Raw genomic sequence first — 17,924 nt, 5'->3', positions numbered from 1 at the left:
AAGTCCTGCTGAATGACATTCTAGGATTTTATGTGGATGTTAGTGAGCACTGATTATCAAGTATTTGTGTGATGTTGTGTGATCTCATGCAGGCCAGGGATGCAGCTTAGTGCATTATTTATTAATGATCTGGGTGAACAGAGCGATAATACTCAGATGGTGCACTGTTAAAAAATGTGAGCCAGCTTAAACTCTGAGTTGAGTCCCTGATCTGTTCTCTGGCACCTTTTCTCCGTGACTAAACTAATGGTGTGCAAATCTGCTGGAGGCCAGGATGTAACCTCCAGCTGCGGAAGACGCTGCTTGTGATGAACGAGTCAGTGTCTGTGCCCTGAAAAGGTGGATAATGAGGGAACAATGTATGGACTCATGAATGTTTTCCTGAAAATCTGCCTGATATCGTACGCTTTCCAATCCCAGCCGATGTCACGCAGCCCTGTCTGTCTGAAAGATGACTCACATCATTCTAGACATGCTTAGTTGATCAAAATCCTTTGAATTTAATCCAGATGTAATTTAATATATCCTCACATCATGAGCCATTTAACAACAAACAGTCTTTAACATTGTTATTGCACATACTTCCTGTTCCTCCAGGATCTGTTGTACAGATGTGGCTCCAGGGTAGCAGATAGTGGGGGTTTACAAGTGAAAAATCCCTGGTTTGATCCCAAGAGCAGACACAAATCCTTCAGGGACACATCAGGAAGGACATCTGGAGTAAAAAGTACCAAAGCTAACATGTGGAGCTACCCGGTGTGAATAAAAGAGCAGCTGAAAGCAGTTTCATCTACACTGCATCCAGGCTTTGTGGTGACTCAAGAGACAACGAAGTAACAGACTCCCATTATTAGATCTGAAAAACGAACAACAGGAATGTTTTAGAGTTTGCAACTTTTAAGCATCAAAAATGTTCTGATGGGTTAAAAATAAAATTCGAATCTCCGCGAAGATGATTTTATATTTGACTTTCCTTCTTCACACCCGTTAGTTTTCAGTGTTTACCTTTTATCACGTGGACGCTTCGTTTGTGTGGGCGGAACGAAAGTTAGACGCCGATGCGCTGTCGGAACCTCTCATTGTGACACACAGAGGAAGTAAACAGATAGTAGTTTTATTTCTGTTGAGCGGAGACTGTGCGGCAGCAACGATGCCTTCAGTTCAGTATCTGAGAGAAAACATGTCAAAAGTCAACATCTTAGTGCAGTAAAAAAAAGAGGGAGACAGGGGAAGCTGAAGGGGGCAGCAGTAGATGAGTTTAAATAACTCGGGTCAATAATCAAAACAGGCAGGCAGGGAGGAGAGTGTCACGGGTGATCTGTGACAAAAGGACAGCAGCGTGAGTGAAGGGAGTGAAAGGGCAGGTTTAAAGCTGGCAGTGAGGCCTGCTGGGATGGATGTTTGGAGATGGTGGCTCTGACACGAAGACATGAGGCCGAGCTGAAGATGATCACATGTTCAGCGAGCAGCATGGATCAGAGATGAGTCCATCAGAGAGGAGAGGCTGAGAGGGTTTGGACACGTGCAGAGGAGGGAGGGTGGATATATCAGACAAAGGAGGATGAAGATGGAGCTGCCAGGCAGGAGGGAAAGAGGAAGACCTCAGAGGAGGTTCATGGGTGTAATGAAGGAGGACAGAGGAGGATGCTGGGGTAGGAGGAGATGGAGGGTTATCAGCTGCGACGCACTGCCAAAGAGAGTAGAGGTGCATGTGTGAAAACAGGAGAACTCAAGACAACCGGTGTACATTTTAGACCTTTTAGTTTTTCCCAGTTTTCCTGAAATCGTTTGGAACTGTGGATTCACTCTGTGCTGGCCTCAAACCTTCACCAGTTTAACCCGATGGAAAAACAAAAGCCTGCTCCGACACTCCTGCCGGGCGGCCCCGTTTCTCAGTTCCTCTAACCTGTTTAGGTCGAGGAGCTCCCGTCTGCAGCTCGTCATAACGCAAACATGGGCTGAAAGCAGGAAGCTGCTTCCTGAGTGGTGACCAAACGTTCCCTACATGAGTGAAACCTCTCGTGGAAGCAGCCACAAAGAGCCGCAGATGCAGACTTTAAGTTTCACTTCCCTGTGCTGGCTTGGTTCATTTCAGGATAGATCAGACGTTACTTCCAGCTTTGAAGTTTTATGAACTGTTAAAGTTGCAGAGCCGCTACATTTTAAAAGATCAGTTCCTTCTTGTCCATTATGTTTTCCATGATAATCATCTTAATATTTACTCAGCAGCCCTGATTTCAAGCATGTAGATCAGCTGTGATCTTTTTTTCTTTTTGTGACATTATCAACCCTTTATCCCTCCAGACGTCCCACAGCAGCAGGTCTGTGAGGAGGAGGAGGAGGTTCTCCCTGAGCAGCAGCTCTGTGACCAGGAGAGGAGCTCCAGTGTGGACCAGGAGGAACCAGAAGCTCCACAGATCGAAGGGAAGCAGGAGGAGCAGCTGGTAGTCGGGCAGCAGAGCGATCCCTTCATGGTCACTATACTTACACAGCACGCATAAACTGTGTGAACGACTCTCACATGTTAGAGCGCCACTGTGTGACAGACGCAGGAAGAAGAGGGTGAAATGTGATGTTTGTGGAAAAGCCTTTCAGCACAGGTCCCGGATGATAAAACATCGCAGGATCCACACGGGCGTGAAGCTGTACGCCTGCGACACCTGCGGAAAAGGCTTCGTGAGGAGCGATAAGCTGGCGCTCCACATGAGGATGCACACGGGAGAGAGCGCGTACACCTGTGGCACCTGCGGGGAACGGTTCATTCAGTCCGCGATGTTAAAAACTCACGTGAGAAGTCACACAGGTGAGACGCTGGACCGCAAAACCTGCGGCACACCTGCGCCGCATGAAGATCCACACGCGAAAGACCAAGCCGGCCTGAAACGCCTGAGGGAGGGGGAGGGGCTTCAGGTATCAAGGTGATTTTCAAATCAGAGGTTTGACTATTTTTAAACTGAGATTATTTTTATTCGATTTAACCTTTGGGCCGTTGGTGAGGTCGTCCACCTCGATGGACGGGTGCTGGTCTTCCATGAGTCCTAAATAAAATGTATGTTTCACTGATACAACACATTTCTAACATCAAAGTCACAGATTTGCTTCTTTGCTTTTCTAAATGATGTGTAAAGATTATTTATGTATCTGCATGTTTTATATGTAATTCAGTTCATCACAACAACCGTCACCTCGAGGCACTTTGTGTTGCAGGTAAACAGCTTCAGTATTCGATACATGTGTTTTGTTTGTCATCAGGTGACTTTATCACTGCTATGATTTTACTGACTGACCGAGTTGAGTTTCCATGGTAACGCCAGCTGTTTCAGGCATACCCGAGAAAGTTACCGAGGTTAACGTTTTCTGTTTTGGGTTGTTGTGCAATCAAGTCTCCATTTTCAAGACGTTTTCATGCTGAAAGCAGAGATGGAACATATCTGGGTCCCACTCATGAAGCTGGGTCGGTATCGGGGCACAGCGGGGCGATCTCAGCTTTCTTCCACGTGCTCTGCAGGCCACAGCTGCAGTTAGATGATGTGTACTGTTTGGGGGATCATTCTCAGCTGTGTGCTGGGCCAGATTTGGTCCTCGGGCTGTGAGGTTGACACATGAATCCTAAACCTAACAGGTCAAAGTAAATAAATATATGTGCTGCTGAGAGGTCGAGGCACAAGGCAATGTGATGAACATTTACTGCAGCAGGTTTCAGCAAATAAAAACATGCCTTTATCGTGTCGTCATCATCTGCTATCATTTTCCTGTCGTTTCACGTTGGAGCTGAATGTCAAACGGGTTTAATCAGAATCAGAATCAGAATCAGTTTATTGCCAAATGTTGAGCAGGTTTACAACATTAGGAAATTGCTGCGGTGCTTCAGTGCAAACATGGTGTCATAAATAGCACTTAAATAGACATGGAAAAATAAAAGTAGGGATAAGAATTAAGAGTGCTACGTAGAAAGATATGTGCATGAGTGCAGGTGGTGATCAGTGCCAAACATGGAATGATGCAGTGACACAGCGTAGGGTCATGTGTTAGTGGCGGGAACAGTCATATGGTTATTGTGAAAAGTGTCTGATATGCCAGTAAAAAGAAATCTGTATGTGTACGCTGAATAAAAAGACTTTAAAAAAGACGTTTCCAGTGTTTGGTCACTCACATTTCTTTAACTTCAAAGAGTCGAGCTGTGGCATAAAAATAAAAGGGTGGCGTCTTTGTTTAGGTTCAAACATGAAGCTCACATTCAAGGACAAACTGATGAATGTCACCATTTTTCATCAGGATCAAAGTGAAAATGTTGCATCTACATGTCGACTCTGAGTTTTCCAGATAACTTACAAACTACATAATTATGAAACATCAAAAGTGATGGAATCGTGCAAAAAAACGAAGCTTTCTGTTGACATAATGTTCGGTTGTGATGCAGGTTTGAGTCTGAACCCTGAAAAATAGTTTTCAGAGTTAAAATTAGAGGTAAAGATTGAACATCTATTTAGCTCTTTAGGCAGAGGTTAAACAGCAGCTGCGAGGAATGAGGGTAATATTCTTATATTATCCATAGATGTCATTCACACCCAGAGTGTCTCTCCTTCATGTTGCTCTGTCTGCTGATGATCACTTCCTGTCCTCATCTTCTGCCCCCGGTGTTTTCATCTGTAGGAAACTTCTTTCAGTTTGAAATCATAACCGGCTGCGGGGCTTTTCCACTTCTGGTGTCCCAGAAAAATGAAGAACTTCAGTTTGTGTACAGTATTGTTTACCCAGACTCTAATCTGACAGCGACAACATCTGCAGCTGACTTCAGGTTTTTATTTATGATTTTTTTATTAAATATATTTTGTTATGCGTATTACTAAAATGCTTCGCCTGGTTTGATATAACATTATCACACATTTATATATATTTTTAATTATTGGTTAATTATTAACAGCAGCCCCCCCTCCCTCCTCCACCTCAGCGGCCCTGTGTGGGTCAGACAGGAACAATATGGCGCCGGGAGGAACGTTAGCATCGGGACCAGTCGTTGTCTGAGAGACTGGTGATCCGGCAGGATGAACCTCTGCGCCCAGTACCTCCGGTAAGTTCACCGCGGAGCTCTCTGTCCGTCGCTCGGTGGCCCAGGAGCGGTCAGAACCGGACGTTTTGACCTGACAGGAGGCTTGTTTGGCTCAGCTTTTAGTATGTCAGGAGCTAGCTGCTCCGGGGACCACCCCCTTAGCTAATGTTAGCTGTTAGCTTCATACATCAACAAACAATCGGCGCCTCCGCATGTCGCCGCCTCACGCTCTTTTAGTCTGAGATGTGGATTATTTATTTAAATCACATTCAGCTGCGCACAGGTGTGATGTTTGGTGTGCTAATTTAAGGCCAGATGAGCGTTTACCCGCCATACGTTTCCCACTGTGTTGTTGCTAGCTTTAGCTCGCTAGCTAGCTTCCACCTGCGTATGTCATGTTAGCATTTCCTTTCTGAGGTTGTCACATATGAACTCTGGGCATCTATTCACACACCAGCCTCCTTCAGCTTTACTTCATCAGCATGTTTAAGTGTTTGTGCCGATGGTGTACGTGCACGGGTGTTAATAAACAGCGCGTGGTCGTTAATCAGCGGGCGGGTTTGTAACGAAAATCTATTTGTATTGCTAAGTTTTTGTATCCAGGAAGTAGGCTGAGCCCGATATCTGTTCCGTGCCGTGCTGACGACGTTTAATCTGAGCTGTTAGTGCTTTAATGAAGCGATAACGGGCGGAGCAGCCTCCGTAGTATCTGTGGATCGTCAGTAATAAGGAAGTGCTGTATGAGGCTTTGTTATGACTGGAGACAGGTGCTGTCAGGTTGTCATGCTCTGTGTGTGTTTGTGTGTGTTCGCGCCTCTAACCTCCTGTTCTCTGTTTACATCCGAGCAGACAGGCAGAGGCCCTGAAAGCTGACATGACAGGTAAGTCCCCACCGCCGCTTACTCACACACCTGTTCATCCTTCACCTGCTCATCTCTGGAGGCCTGCAGTTCAGGCAGGTTCAGCAGTCTGAGGATAACTTTTCTTAATGTGGCTTCATTGAACCTGAGATCATCAGTTAGGTTGAGAGGTGGTTAAAAGCTTGATAAGTCAGCCTGGGTCAGTCCTTCATCGTTCAGACAAACGAGTCAGAGCATCTGACCAATCAGAAACATGGAGAGATCTGCTGGGAGCAGAGCGATGGAAAGGGAAAACGAAACTATGAGATGCACATATGATATCAAACACATTTCACTCTGAAGGCATCAGAATGAGCATATGTGTGAAAGGAAACCTCTGTAGGATTGTAAGTTTTGTGGACTTGGCTTTTAAGATGTTAATAAAGTTTAGTTTATTTGAAGCCAGGAAAGAGAACCTGCAAAAGTGTCGACTGTGCAAGTTAACAGACATGAAGACACGGGAGGATCGGATTACAGCTGCTCCACAAAGTGAATGTTTAGATGTGTGTGAGACAGGTTTATTGTTTCCTTTGCAGTGCTGGTTGTGTTTAATGCTCTGAGAGGAAAATGAAACAGAATTCAAACATAGACTCAGCCTGCTTACAAATCTGATACGAGGTAATAAAGTGTAAATGGTTCCCCGTTTATAGCCAGTTTTTTTTTTTTTTAAATAATAAATGTCAACAAGCTTCTTCTGAGAATTTGAACTTTAGACTTCCTTAAAGTTTCCGCTCCTCCTCCTGTTTGCACACTGAGCTCTGAGGAATGGTAAAGTTGTTTTCATGGATCTGAATGGTCAGTATGCAAGGATTTTAAACCACTTGGTTTCTTATCTCAGACATGATCTGCTCCAGAGCAGGTCAGGTCTGCAGCATAAGTTGCCATGGTGATGTATCCTGGTAAGATGTGAACCTCCTTCATAACAAAACTCAGGGTTAAACCTGCAGGTACCTCAGTAAGCTCCAAACCCGCCTCGCAATAGGCATCAGGTCAGACACCCACTGGGTAACTCGTGTGTTTAAAAGGCATTAAGTGTAGTAAGAATAATAATGTTGATGATACATTTTATTTATAGATGCTTTTTAAGACACTCAGTGTGCATAAACAGCTGGAAGGCAACACAATTAAAAGGTCATTTATGCAGAAGTCTTGATGTGAATCTTTGTTTTAGAAGGTGAGTTATGAAGGTATTTAGACCGTACGCTGTGAAAAGAGAAGATGTAACAAGCTGAAACTTCAGCCTTCAGCTTTTCTCTCAGTAATTTGTGCTCTCTCCAGTTATGTCAAGTCTTTGTTATTTATTTGTTTTTCTTGGCATTTGTGTGGGCTAATAAATAAATAAATAAATAAATAAATAGAAGTTTTCTTAAATCATCTTTGAAAAATACTAAAAGTTGGAAAGCAGAATTAAAAAAGTTGGTAAATTCCTGTTACAGCAGAAACCTCCAGAAACTACAAAAATTGTTGCTTATTCAGTTTTTTTTATTGAACTATATATATATTTTTATATCTGACATTAACTTTGAAAGCGTCCCGCTGTGGTGTGTAGCTTGCTGAGACGAGCGGCTCTGCACTTTCTTTTTGTCATCAATGAAATGGAAAAATGCAAATTGGATGAAAATTGTTGGTTAAAGTGCTGCTGATGTGTGTGAGGCACCTGCTTTAAAACCAAGGTGAAGGGAAGCAGACGGACTTCCAGCAGTTTTGACTCACCGGCCTGTATCGAGCGGGTCGACGTGCACGCTGACAGATAGCCCTTCGTCACTTCTTTCCTTTCACCTCTCTGTAAACGACGACGCCAGGGTTTATTTAATTCACACTTATTTAGTTTACTTTAGATGAACGATAGTTAAAACTCAAAGATTGATTCAAAGTGATGGTTTCTGTTTCGGAGACTTTTATGTGCATCACAAAGCTGTGAGGTATGTAAGCTGAAACAGAGACGCGAGCTTTAAATGAAAGCGTGAGCGCAGGTGAACGTTTCTTTGAAGAGCCTCAGGGAGAACAAACCCTGCTGGTTCCTTATTTTGCTGATGTGATGAAATGTTTCAGTTCTTTGGACCAGCTCAGCTGATGGTGTGACTGAGCTCCTGTCGCTCTGCAGTTATTATTACGCGGAGCCTGCACACACATTGGGAATCTGCTGTTATTGGGGGGACTTGGAGGTCTGGGGCTCACTTGCAGGCTTCATGCTAAAAAGAACTAAATCAGTGTTTTAGCAACATAAAGCTGTAGCTCAGCTAAATATTACGAGTTAGAGAAAACAGACAAATACAGCTGCAGCTCCTGGTTAATAAGCATTTGATCCACAAGTAAAACATAAAAATGTCTAGAATGTGTTGTTTTTTTGGCACCAGGGGATTTCTAGTTTGTGGTTCAGTCAGGGTTGAGCAGGCTTTGGTTGCCGGCAGGTACACAGTCCGTGTGGTCAGGACATTATCCGCCAAAACCAGTCAACCAATTAGTATTCTCCCTTCATAGCACAGGTCATCACAGCCGGGCTTGAAGCTGGCTTTTTGAATGACTGCACATAACTACGCCTCTGTAGCTTCAGTTCCCTCTGTGAGTGTGTAACCACAGAGCTACACAAACACAAATCCTACATTAGCTTTCAGAGAGTCATCTGTAACTGCAAAAAACGATCATCAGAAGGAAGGAGGAGAACGTCTTGGCTCAGACACCAGGAAAATCATCTGTTACCAGACCACAGCTGTAATCAACACAGACGCCGTGTTACTTCCAGTTTGGTTGAAGCTGAAGTCGTTGTTTGGTCTTACAGCAGACCAGTGAATCCATTAGACCTGCTGCCTCAGCCTGATTTTAAAGCAGAGCAGTGGCTTCTCACGATGACTGGAAACCTTCCAGTTTGTATAGCTGAGCCGCCTCCAGTGAGCCTGAGCTCAGTTATGATGGTTCATTTGCATGTTTTTATCTGGAGGCATGTCGGTATCTCTTTGTTGTCAGTCGGCGCAGGAACACGGAGATGCTGGACGCCATCACGGCTGGACTTTATTAACATTTCAGACTCTTGGATTGATGCTGTTTCTGTCATAAAGGCTTCAAACTGTGTGTCTGCTGTCATCAAGGTGACTTTTGCCAGAATTTAGTAGATAATGTAAATAGTCATTAATACTCATCTCTGTTACACTTTAGATCAGATTGGTTGTGTTGTGTTTTCTACTCCACCAATCATATACATCCATGTACACGTCCTCCAGCTACAGGGAGGGGCGTGTCCAACAGAGATGCATGTGTCATGCATGACAAAAATTAAACAGAAGAATTCAAATAAATAAAAATGTGAAGAAGAAAAACAATGAAGAATCAGGCAGACGTTCACTGTGTGTAAATCAGGTGACATATGATGCTTTGCTCTCCTGCAGGTGCATAAAATCCCAAAAACGTGACTCTGTCAAATTCTAAAGTGAGAAAACTTTAAATGAGCTCATTTTGAATTTGAGGGCAGCAGCAGGTGTAATTAAAGTTGGGACAGGGCCATGTTTCCACTGCGTAGCATCCCTCTGCTTTTAACTCCAGTCTATAAACGGCTGGAAACCGAGGAGAGCAGCTGCTGGATGTTTGGGTAAGGAATGTTGTCCCATTGTTGCCTCATAGAGGATCTGAACTGCTCCACACATCTTCTTTGTTGTATTTTTGGATTCTTGGCTTCCAGTTGGTCACAGTCTTTCCAAAGTGGTTTGTCCCGATTGGACCGTTTGGTGGGATGGTTCTGGTCCCAAGGCCATATGTTTGACAGCTCGCCCTCTCGTGCTTGTAGCATCTCCTTTGTGTGGTCACGTACAAAAGCACGTGCTGCTAGTTGTTGTTTCTGAGATGTTATCGAGTAACCGGGCTGCGGCCCCAACCGCAGCACGGCTCCCCCGTCTGCCCGTGACAGGAAGTTTAAAGTTGCACAAATGTCATCAGCACTCGCAAGAAGGTTCTGCTCGGTTTCGAAAATAAGCTCCTGTGTCTCAGAGACAGTGTATCAAGTATTTATAGGGACTTTCAGCTGCTCCCTCGTCACAGGGGGTCTCCCAGGGGGTAGCTTGTGTTTGATTTGGCAGTGTGAGGCCGCATGCCCTTCCTGACCCAACGTAAAGTGGATTCGTGTCTCTGACTGGAATCAAACCAGCACCCCTTTCTCCCCAAGCAAACGTATAAACCACCACATTTGAACTGAAGCAGTTTCCTGTGTTTTCACTGTTAAAGTCTCAGATTAGTCTTTTACATTTCCATCAGAACCACTTTGCTTTGGTGCTGTCCTTAAACCGTGTGTGTGTGTGTGTGTGTGTGTGTGTAGATTCAAAGCTGGGGGCAGCAGAGGTGTGGACGTCCCGGCAGGCCCTGCAGGACCTTTACCAGAAGATGCTGGTGACAGACCTGGAGTATGCTCTGGACAAGAAGGTGGAGCAGGACCTGTAAGCCGCCCCTCCTCCGCTCTGCATCACACAACATAATTTTCTCCAACAATTTCAGTTCAATTAATTCAGACCAGTTTGGATTTTTTCTGTGTTGCTGTAACTGCAGAGAAAAAGGACACGTGTGAAGGGAAATAACGAGCAATAATCTACAGGTATCAGTAAAAAAACTACAAGAAAGTCTTTCTAGAATAACCTGGTTCAAAAAGTGTGAACAGGAGTCGCTCACTATTAGTGTTTTGTAGCAGGCAGGTTCAGAGTCGCTGATGGAGCTGATGGAGACCAACTCAGCTGCAGAGCTCAGTTTCTAACATCCTTTAACATTAATGCAACATTTGGTGGCTAAATGGTGATAATAAATGTGTGACTGAAGACAAACTGAGCTCAGCTTTTGGACCGCATGGTGTCACCATGGTTACAGCATGATGATAGAGGAGGTCCGACATCCATGAATCTGCAGAGTCCACTTTGTTCCCTCTGTGTTGATGTATTCAGCGCGCAGTCAGTGTGTGAAGCTTTGACTCATGTATCGCAGCTACAGGTCACGTCTCCGCCTGCAGCTGTGGGTGGATCATCAGTCGTAATAATGGACAGATGTGTCGATTGTGTTTCGCGCTAAACTGTCATTTCCTGCCCCCAGTTCAGCTCCACCAATAAAACGCATCGTCACAGCTTCCAGACACACACAGATGTCTGATATATGAGAACCTGGAGACTGTTTTTAATATTTGGGGTCTGTGAAGTAAGTTGTTGAAAGCCTGTCGCTCCTTGTTGGTTACTGCAGAAATTCTCACGAAGCCAAAAGTTTGTTGGAATATTTAGAATTTTTCATGTGTTGACACCAAAGATCAGTTTCACATAAAAAGGCAGTAATATAGCCCTCGACTCAGTTTGTGGGCTTTTCCATCAGGCAGAAGGAGCTGGTACTTTTTAGGATGCATTTGTTCGAAGCGCTGTGAGCTGATCCGAAAATGTGACGTCAACAGACTACGTGCTGCTGATTGGCCAGTCAGGATCCCTTTACCAATCATCTGGGTCCTGATGTGGGTTTCTCTCTGCCTGCAGGTGGAATCATGCTTTCAAGAACCAGATCACCACGCTTCAGAGCCAGGCCAAGAACCGAGCCAACCCCAACCGCAGCGAGGTCCAGGCCAACCTGTCGCTGTTTCTGGAAGCTGCCAGTGGCTTCTACACACAGGTAGGCTCACCTTGTATTTGTGTTTGTGAAGTTATGAAAAAATGTCCAGTTTTGCTCTAAAGAAATAATCCCTGCAGTCATTTCTAAGCTGGTCTAGGCTCCGCCTCTGGGAGGATTTTTGTTTGGAGTAATCCTGCTAACACACAGACAAAGTGAATGGAGTTAAAGCCCCACATCACCACCGATAGAAACCATTCAAACGACGTCTCACTGTGTCTGCCGTGTTCCAGTTACTGCAGGAGCTGTGCACCGTGTTCAACGTGGACCTGCCCTGCCGCGTGAAGTCGTCTCAGCTCGGCATCATCAGCAATAAGCAGAGCAACACCAGCGCCATCGTCACCCCTCAGCCCAGCTCCTGCTCCTACATCTGCCAGCACTGCCTCGTCCATCTCGGAGACATCGGTGAGAAAAGCTTCCCGTTCGTGAGCGGCGAACGGGAAGCTCATTTGAAAAACCAGCCCTGATGTTGGTTTTTCAGAGCTTATTTTCTTCGTCTTTGTCTTTCAGCTCGATATCGTAACCAGACCAGCCAGGCCGAGTCCTACTACCGGCACGCAGCTCAGCTGGTTCCATCTAACGGTGAGTCCTCGCACGTTTTCTTTAACTGGCTTTTAGATTTTGCTGTTTTTGGAAATCTGTCCCTTTATCAGCTGAGCTCTAAACACATTCAAACACTGAGTCGTTTCATCTAAATGTCATACGCGCGTAATTCTTGCAGCTTTCAAGTACTGAGAAAGAAATGTGGTTGAATTATGCTGGGGTTGCTATAGTTACCACTCTGCCTCTTGTAAATGGTGTCACATGTGAGGGACAGCTGATGTTAAAGATGAATTACTGACATTTAAAAGCTCTGCTGTAAAACACTTATACTGAATAACATAATCTAAAGAAATGATATGTGTGTTCTGGTGTTTGGTATTCATAATGACGAGAAGCAGCCATGTTTGTAGTTCTTCCCTGCTCATGTGCTACCTCTCCGTGTCTCCTGCAGGTCAGCCCTACAACCAGCTGGCCATCCTGGCCTCCTCTAAAGGAGACCACCTCACCACCATCTTCTATTACTGCCGCAGCATTGCAGTCAAGTTCCCCTTCCCAGCAGCCTCCACCAACCTGCAGAAGGCGCTGTCCAAGGCTCTGGAGAGGTACTAGCTCACAGCACAAACACTATTTCACCCGCTGTAGAGTCAAAGAAATGATCTAAGATTTCATCTGAAAAGGGAAAAGCAAACTCTTTAAACTGTCTCGAAGTGTGACGATGTCTCATTTCCGCTCTGTTAAATCCTCCTTCTGTGGTCCTGCAGTCGCGATGAAGTGAAAACCAAGTGGAGCGTGTCCGATTTCATCAAGGCCTTCATCAAGTTTCACGGTCACGTCTACCTGAGTAAGAGTCTGGACAAGCTGGACGGCCTGAGAGAGAAACTGGAGGAGCAGTTTCAGGTACAACTAAACGCTGTTTGATGCACCGCGACGTGCAAATCTGTGCGAGTCCGTTTGTATGACACGGGTGTTGCTGTGCGTTTGCGTGTGCAGAGGCTGATCCTGCAGAAAGCCTTCAGCTCTCAGCAGCTCGTCCACATCACCGTCATTAACCTGTTTGAGCTGCACCACCTCAGAGACCTGACGGCTGACGGCAGCGAGCAGAGCTACAGCAGCGAGCAGCAGATCAGCTGGTTCCAGCTCCTTGGCCTTTTCAGTAAGAACTGAAAACTGTTAATGACCGATTGCATGGATGGAGTCGTGGACGGCTCCTGCTTTGTTTGAATGATACTCATGTCAGATTTATATGGTGGCTTTTACGTTTATTAGAAGTACAGCGACTCATACGTGTAACCTATAACAGCTCAAAACTGTCTCCTCAGTGTCCTTCCTGGGCGTCATGTGCAGCCGCGTGCTGCTCAACAAGAACCGCGGGGAGGAGATCATGGGCGAGTGCCCGCTGCCGGCCATCAAGGTGTCGCTGGACTGGCTCAAACTGAGGCCCAGCGTCTTCCACGAGGCCGCTCTTGTTAAACGGCAGTAGTAAGTCCTGCCCACTTTCTCTCTCTTAATCAGCAGAGTTTTGTACTGAAGCTGTAACTCTGCATCCTCTTCCTCTCTCTCAGCGTTTGGCCCTGGCTCGTGTCCATTCTCAACAGTTTCCAGCCTAAAGAGGACGACCTGTCCTGCTCCTCAGGTGGGACATTGCTCCTAATTTCCTGGAAACTACTTTGTAACTTTAGGTTACGTTTTGATTCTTACACACAGCAGACGAGCTCAGACTGTTCTGTTATTCCTGTTCACACCGACCGCTGTAAAATACGCAAACGTCGCCTTAGTAAGTGACAGATCACTGAGAAAACTGCTGCTAGCGTGCTTTCATCTCACTACAGTTTCATTCTCCAGGTTAAAGTTGACAATAAAACAAAAGGCTGTGTTCACAGAATAAATCCTCTTATAATGACTCCATGACTGCCACTCTGCACGTTTCTTGGAGTAATTATTTTGAATCTGGAATCTTTCCTCAAATTTTAGGGAAGTATTAGGAAACATCAAAGCACCACAAGCCGCTTTACAGCATCCTCCAGATGTGCTGCTTCCAGACGGCATCACCTTCAGCCATCAAAACCAGCAAACGGGCGCCATCATGGGACGGCGCCCTGTTCTAAATCTTTAGTCGGCGTGCATTAGCAGAATGCTGGCGTTTTATGGGCGTATGGGGAAAAAAAAAAAAAAGTCCTTTGCTTGTGTACAGTGAGCTAGTTCACAGGCGCCCCCTGTTGTGCATCTGCTGCATTTTCAGCCAGTTTTGATACAAAGAGGTTCACAGGAAGTGAAGTCCCTTCGGTCACTGTTAGCACTGCAGCAGTTTAACCTGCGACCCTCACAGTTTAAATCCTGTCTGAATAAACCAAAACATTTGTTTTTTAACTTTTAATCTAACGCGTTGGTTAATTTTTTTACAAAGTTCATTCTTGATTCTAGGATGTTTGTTTTCTCCACAGTCACACCCCTGCCTGAGGAGTTTGAGCTGCAGGGTTTCTTGGCTCTCCGTCCTGCTCTGAGGTGACGACTCGCCTCCCTCTCTTGGTGATTGTTTAAAGTGTTTGGTCAGCGCAGATGTTCAGATGTGTGTTTGTGTTTCAGGTGTCTGGACTTCACCAAAGGACATCAGGGCATCCTGGTGGACCGGGACGGCCTGCCGGTGCATGCCCGACACCAGCGACTCATCAGCCTGGGCAAATGGGTGGCTGACAGCCAGCCGGGGTGAGTGTTACTCCGCTCTGTGACGCTGTGCTGTGTACGGACTGGTGTGTCATGGCTGTTTCCCCTTTGCAGACTGATCCAGTGCAGAGTGAGCGAGGATGGCCTCCTCGTCTTCATGACTGACATTCCAGAAGAGGCCATTGAGGAGCCGCAGGAAAAGGAGGTACCCGTGCTGCAGGAGTCGTTGAATGGCGAGCAGACGGCCAACGACGGCGGGAATTCCGGCCTGAAGTCCGTGCTTTCGGTGGGGAAGACTCAGAGCTCGTGGCCCGACAGCAGCGACCGTCCAGTGGTCACCTTCAAAGAGAACATCAAACCCAGAGAGCAGAGCCGTGAGCCCACAAGGAACCACCATCAGAAAGATGGTGGCAAGGAGCGCCGAGACTTCTCCAAAGGCAACGGGGCCGCTGGGAAAACAGAGCTGAAGAGGGACGGTAAGAGGAAGAGCGAGCTGAAGAAGAGCGTCCATGAGAAAACGGCCGATGCTGGAAAACAGGTAGAGACGCTGAAATATTTTCACTGACGAAGCTGCAGGTTTGAGCCGGCGTGATGATGCGTTTCCTTTCGCTCAGGTGAAGGCACAGACAGAGCTGAGGAAGACTCCGGTGTCTGAGGCTAAGAAGACTCCTGTCACTCAGACTCAAACCACCTGCTCATCCCAGTTCATCCCAATCCATCATCCAGGAGCCTTCCCGCCTCTGCCCAGCAGACCCGGTACGTTTGGACCTTTTTCTTTAAATTTAAACTTTAAATTTGAACTGGTCCCAGAGGCACCATTAGGGTGATTTTTGCATTTTCAGTTGTGGGAAAGACCAGAGCTTCTGTCGAAAACGTGCACAGCCACATGCAGAATCTGCAGACTTCACACAGAGGGGCTCAGCCTGGGTTTGAACCACTGAGCTCGTCCAAACTTCTTTTGTTGTTGAACTTCAGACCAAACTGTGGGTCTGCTGACCTCATCTTAAACGAATACGCCTTTCCGTGAGCTTCATCTCTGTTGTCTCTGTGGCTCCAAACTCTGATCCTGATCGCTTCCTCTGCAGGTTTCCCTCCCTCAGCCTATGTGATCCCTTCTCCCGTGGCCTTCCCTGGACTCCAGGTGAATCCGGGCTTCACCTTCTCCACCGGTGTGTCCGTCCCAGGGCCTTTCCTCCAGCAGCCTGTCCACACCCAGGCGGGCACCCAGGTCCAAGCTGGGAAGCAGTCTCACATTCCCTACAGTCAGCAGAGGCCCTCGGGGCCGGGGCCCGGTCAGGGGCCGGGATCCTCGGGACACGGCCCTTCCCAGGCTCCGCAGGGCCAGACTCAGACTCCCTCCCAGCAGGCCTTGCAGCAGTCAGTCCAGCTGACGATGAGTCAGCAGCAGTCACCCACCAAACCAGTCCAGCAGGTTGGGATGGGAAAGAGTCCACCTCACCACCCAGGACTGCAGCAGGTCAGGTCACATGACTGTCACTACCTTTGTTTCAGTGATTTGATTGAGCACGAGTCATCAGCTGAAAGAGCGATTAACTCGGCTCCTAAACTGATTCCTGTTTGAAAGACTCGCGGCTGAAACACTTCTTTTTCCATTTTTTTTTTTTTAGTGAAATGTGATGTTTATGCTCAGAGTGCCTCTTTCCTGCTCACAGCTTTTATAGTGAGCATCACTAATGAACTTGAGCACAACCAGCGTGCCTCGTTTCTCCTCTGTCTCTGTGCTGACCCCTCCCAGGCTCTCACACTGAGGCAGCTCATTGTTTACCTCAGCGTGTTTTACTCTCTTTACATCCATTAAATGTAACTTGGTTTCAGGTCTCAAAATATCAAAAACATGGAAATCTGAGTGTGAGCGCCTCAGATTTGAACTGTCCACGCAGTGACTGATGTTTCCTTCTCGTTGTGTTCCCGCCCTGAGCAGTACATGCAGGTCCAGGAGCAGTCGAGTCACATGTGGAACCAGGCCCAGGCGGCCCTGCAGAAGGTGTCTCCCATGCAGATGCCCATCAAGCAGCCGCAGAAGCAGCAACAGCAGGCGGCCTTCTACATGGCAGCTCAGGATCCTCTGAAGATGTACGAGCACCAGCTGCAGTCGTCGGCTCAGGTCTCCAGCATGGACAAGAAGATGAAGTACCCCGACGTGAAGTTACAGGACTTCTACTGGGACTCGTCTTACAGGATCGGGGACAGCCTGGCTGTGCTGGCCGACAGAATGAAGAGGCCATCGCCGGGGGGTATCTGCTCAGAGCAGGATGGGCCCCGGGGACCCCCGTTTGAGGTGAGTTGCTGTCAGCAGATGCAGAGGGAGGAGTTTGTTTTGCTGCTTTTTGCTTTTTCTGCTTCTTTTTCTTTATTTTCCTGCTTTTTCTTTTCTTTTAACTTTGGTTTTTTATTTATTTATTTTTTTAGATGAACTAAAATCTAAACTTGGGTGTAACTGTTGTTGCAGTAATCGTTTGTCCTGATTCAGGCTGTTAAAATTTGCCAAAAGTCACGTTTGTACTATTTAAATATTATTTATATATCGCACATAATATTTAAGTATCGCATTAATTCCTCAAGAAGGAAAAGAGAGGCGTGATTACTTGTGTCGGTGTATTTCAATAAAACATGGCTTCTCCATAGCTACACATTACAAAGTAAATGGAGAAATTTGATTGGCTTATATGTACATCTAGGGCTGGGCCATATTATACCATTCACGGTAATACTGGTACAACGCTAGGCAACGATAAGAAAATGACATATCGAGATAGAATATGGGTAAAACGCGCAGTGCCGAAAAAGCACGGAGAACGCACGGTAACGGAGAATGTGAACGGGGAAAGTAGATTGTTGAGTGAAACGGATGAGCCAGAATTGTTTTGTAAAAATGGTGCAACTTAACTGGTTTGGTGTTTGTCCGTCAGATACACAACAAAGCACTTTTTTTTTTTTTTTCTTTGTACAACATGCAAGCGGCCGTCGTTATTGCCGTATTTGTTGGACCAAGGTGCTTGTAAATCTGGGAGTAATCTGGGTCCTAAACTCCATCCTTTAAAGTCCCGAAGTCAAACGAGCATCACTGAGAATTTAAAATTGTCTAAATTCTTTCATCTTTAATAAAACGATCAGCATTGCTGCTTTACCAGGTG

General features: G+C 46.2%; 1 protein-coding gene across 2 annotated transcripts in view; it reads left to right on the top strand.

The window, feature by feature from the left end:
- The first annotated feature begins 4,675 nt into the window (after nt 1-4,675).
- The window catches only part of smg7 (SMG7 nonsense mediated mRNA decay factor), a 21,352-nt gene continuing 8,103 nt past the window's right edge, over nt 4,676-17,924 (top strand). Inside the window, exons 1-18 of one of the 2 annotated variants that reach the window (XM_005751332.2) lie at nt 4,676-4,798; nt 4,952-5,071; nt 5,900-5,931; nt 10,253-10,370; nt 11,436-11,568; nt 11,799-11,970; nt 12,076-12,147; nt 12,560-12,710; nt 12,870-13,005; nt 13,099-13,261; nt 13,428-13,587; nt 13,671-13,741; nt 14,550-14,610; nt 14,692-14,811; nt 14,884-15,307; nt 15,384-15,525; nt 15,855-16,246; nt 16,712-17,068. In XM_005751332.2, coding sequence (XP_005751389.1) covers nt 5,046-5,071; nt 5,900-5,931; nt 10,253-10,370; nt 11,436-11,568; nt 11,799-11,970; nt 12,076-12,147; nt 12,560-12,710; nt 12,870-13,005; nt 13,099-13,261; nt 13,428-13,587; nt 13,671-13,741; nt 14,550-14,610; nt 14,692-14,811; nt 14,884-15,307; nt 15,384-15,525; nt 15,855-16,246; nt 16,712-17,068 — 2,730 coding nt within the window. In that variant the 5' untranslated portion in view covers nt 4,676-4,798; nt 4,952-5,045. The remainder of the gene's footprint in view (nt 4,799-4,951; nt 5,072-5,899; nt 5,932-10,252; nt 10,371-11,435; nt 11,569-11,798; nt 11,971-12,075; nt 12,148-12,559; nt 12,711-12,869; nt 13,006-13,098; nt 13,262-13,427; nt 13,588-13,670; nt 13,742-14,549; nt 14,611-14,691; nt 14,812-14,883; nt 15,308-15,383; nt 15,526-15,854; nt 16,247-16,711; nt 17,069-17,924) is intronic. The other variant, XM_005751334.2, reaches the window with a different exon arrangement.

The sequence above is a fragment of the Pundamilia nyererei genome, unplaced genomic scaffold (assembly GCF_000239375.1).
Source record: "Pundamilia nyererei isolate P.nyererei 1_Seehausen unplaced genomic scaffold, PunNye1.0 scaffold00307, whole genome shotgun sequence".
Taxonomy (NCBI): domain Eukaryota; kingdom Metazoa; phylum Chordata; class Actinopteri; order Cichliformes; family Cichlidae; genus Pundamilia; species Pundamilia nyererei.
Note: the sequence above shows the minus strand (reverse complement) of the source record. Positions and strands in the feature narration are given on the sequence as shown.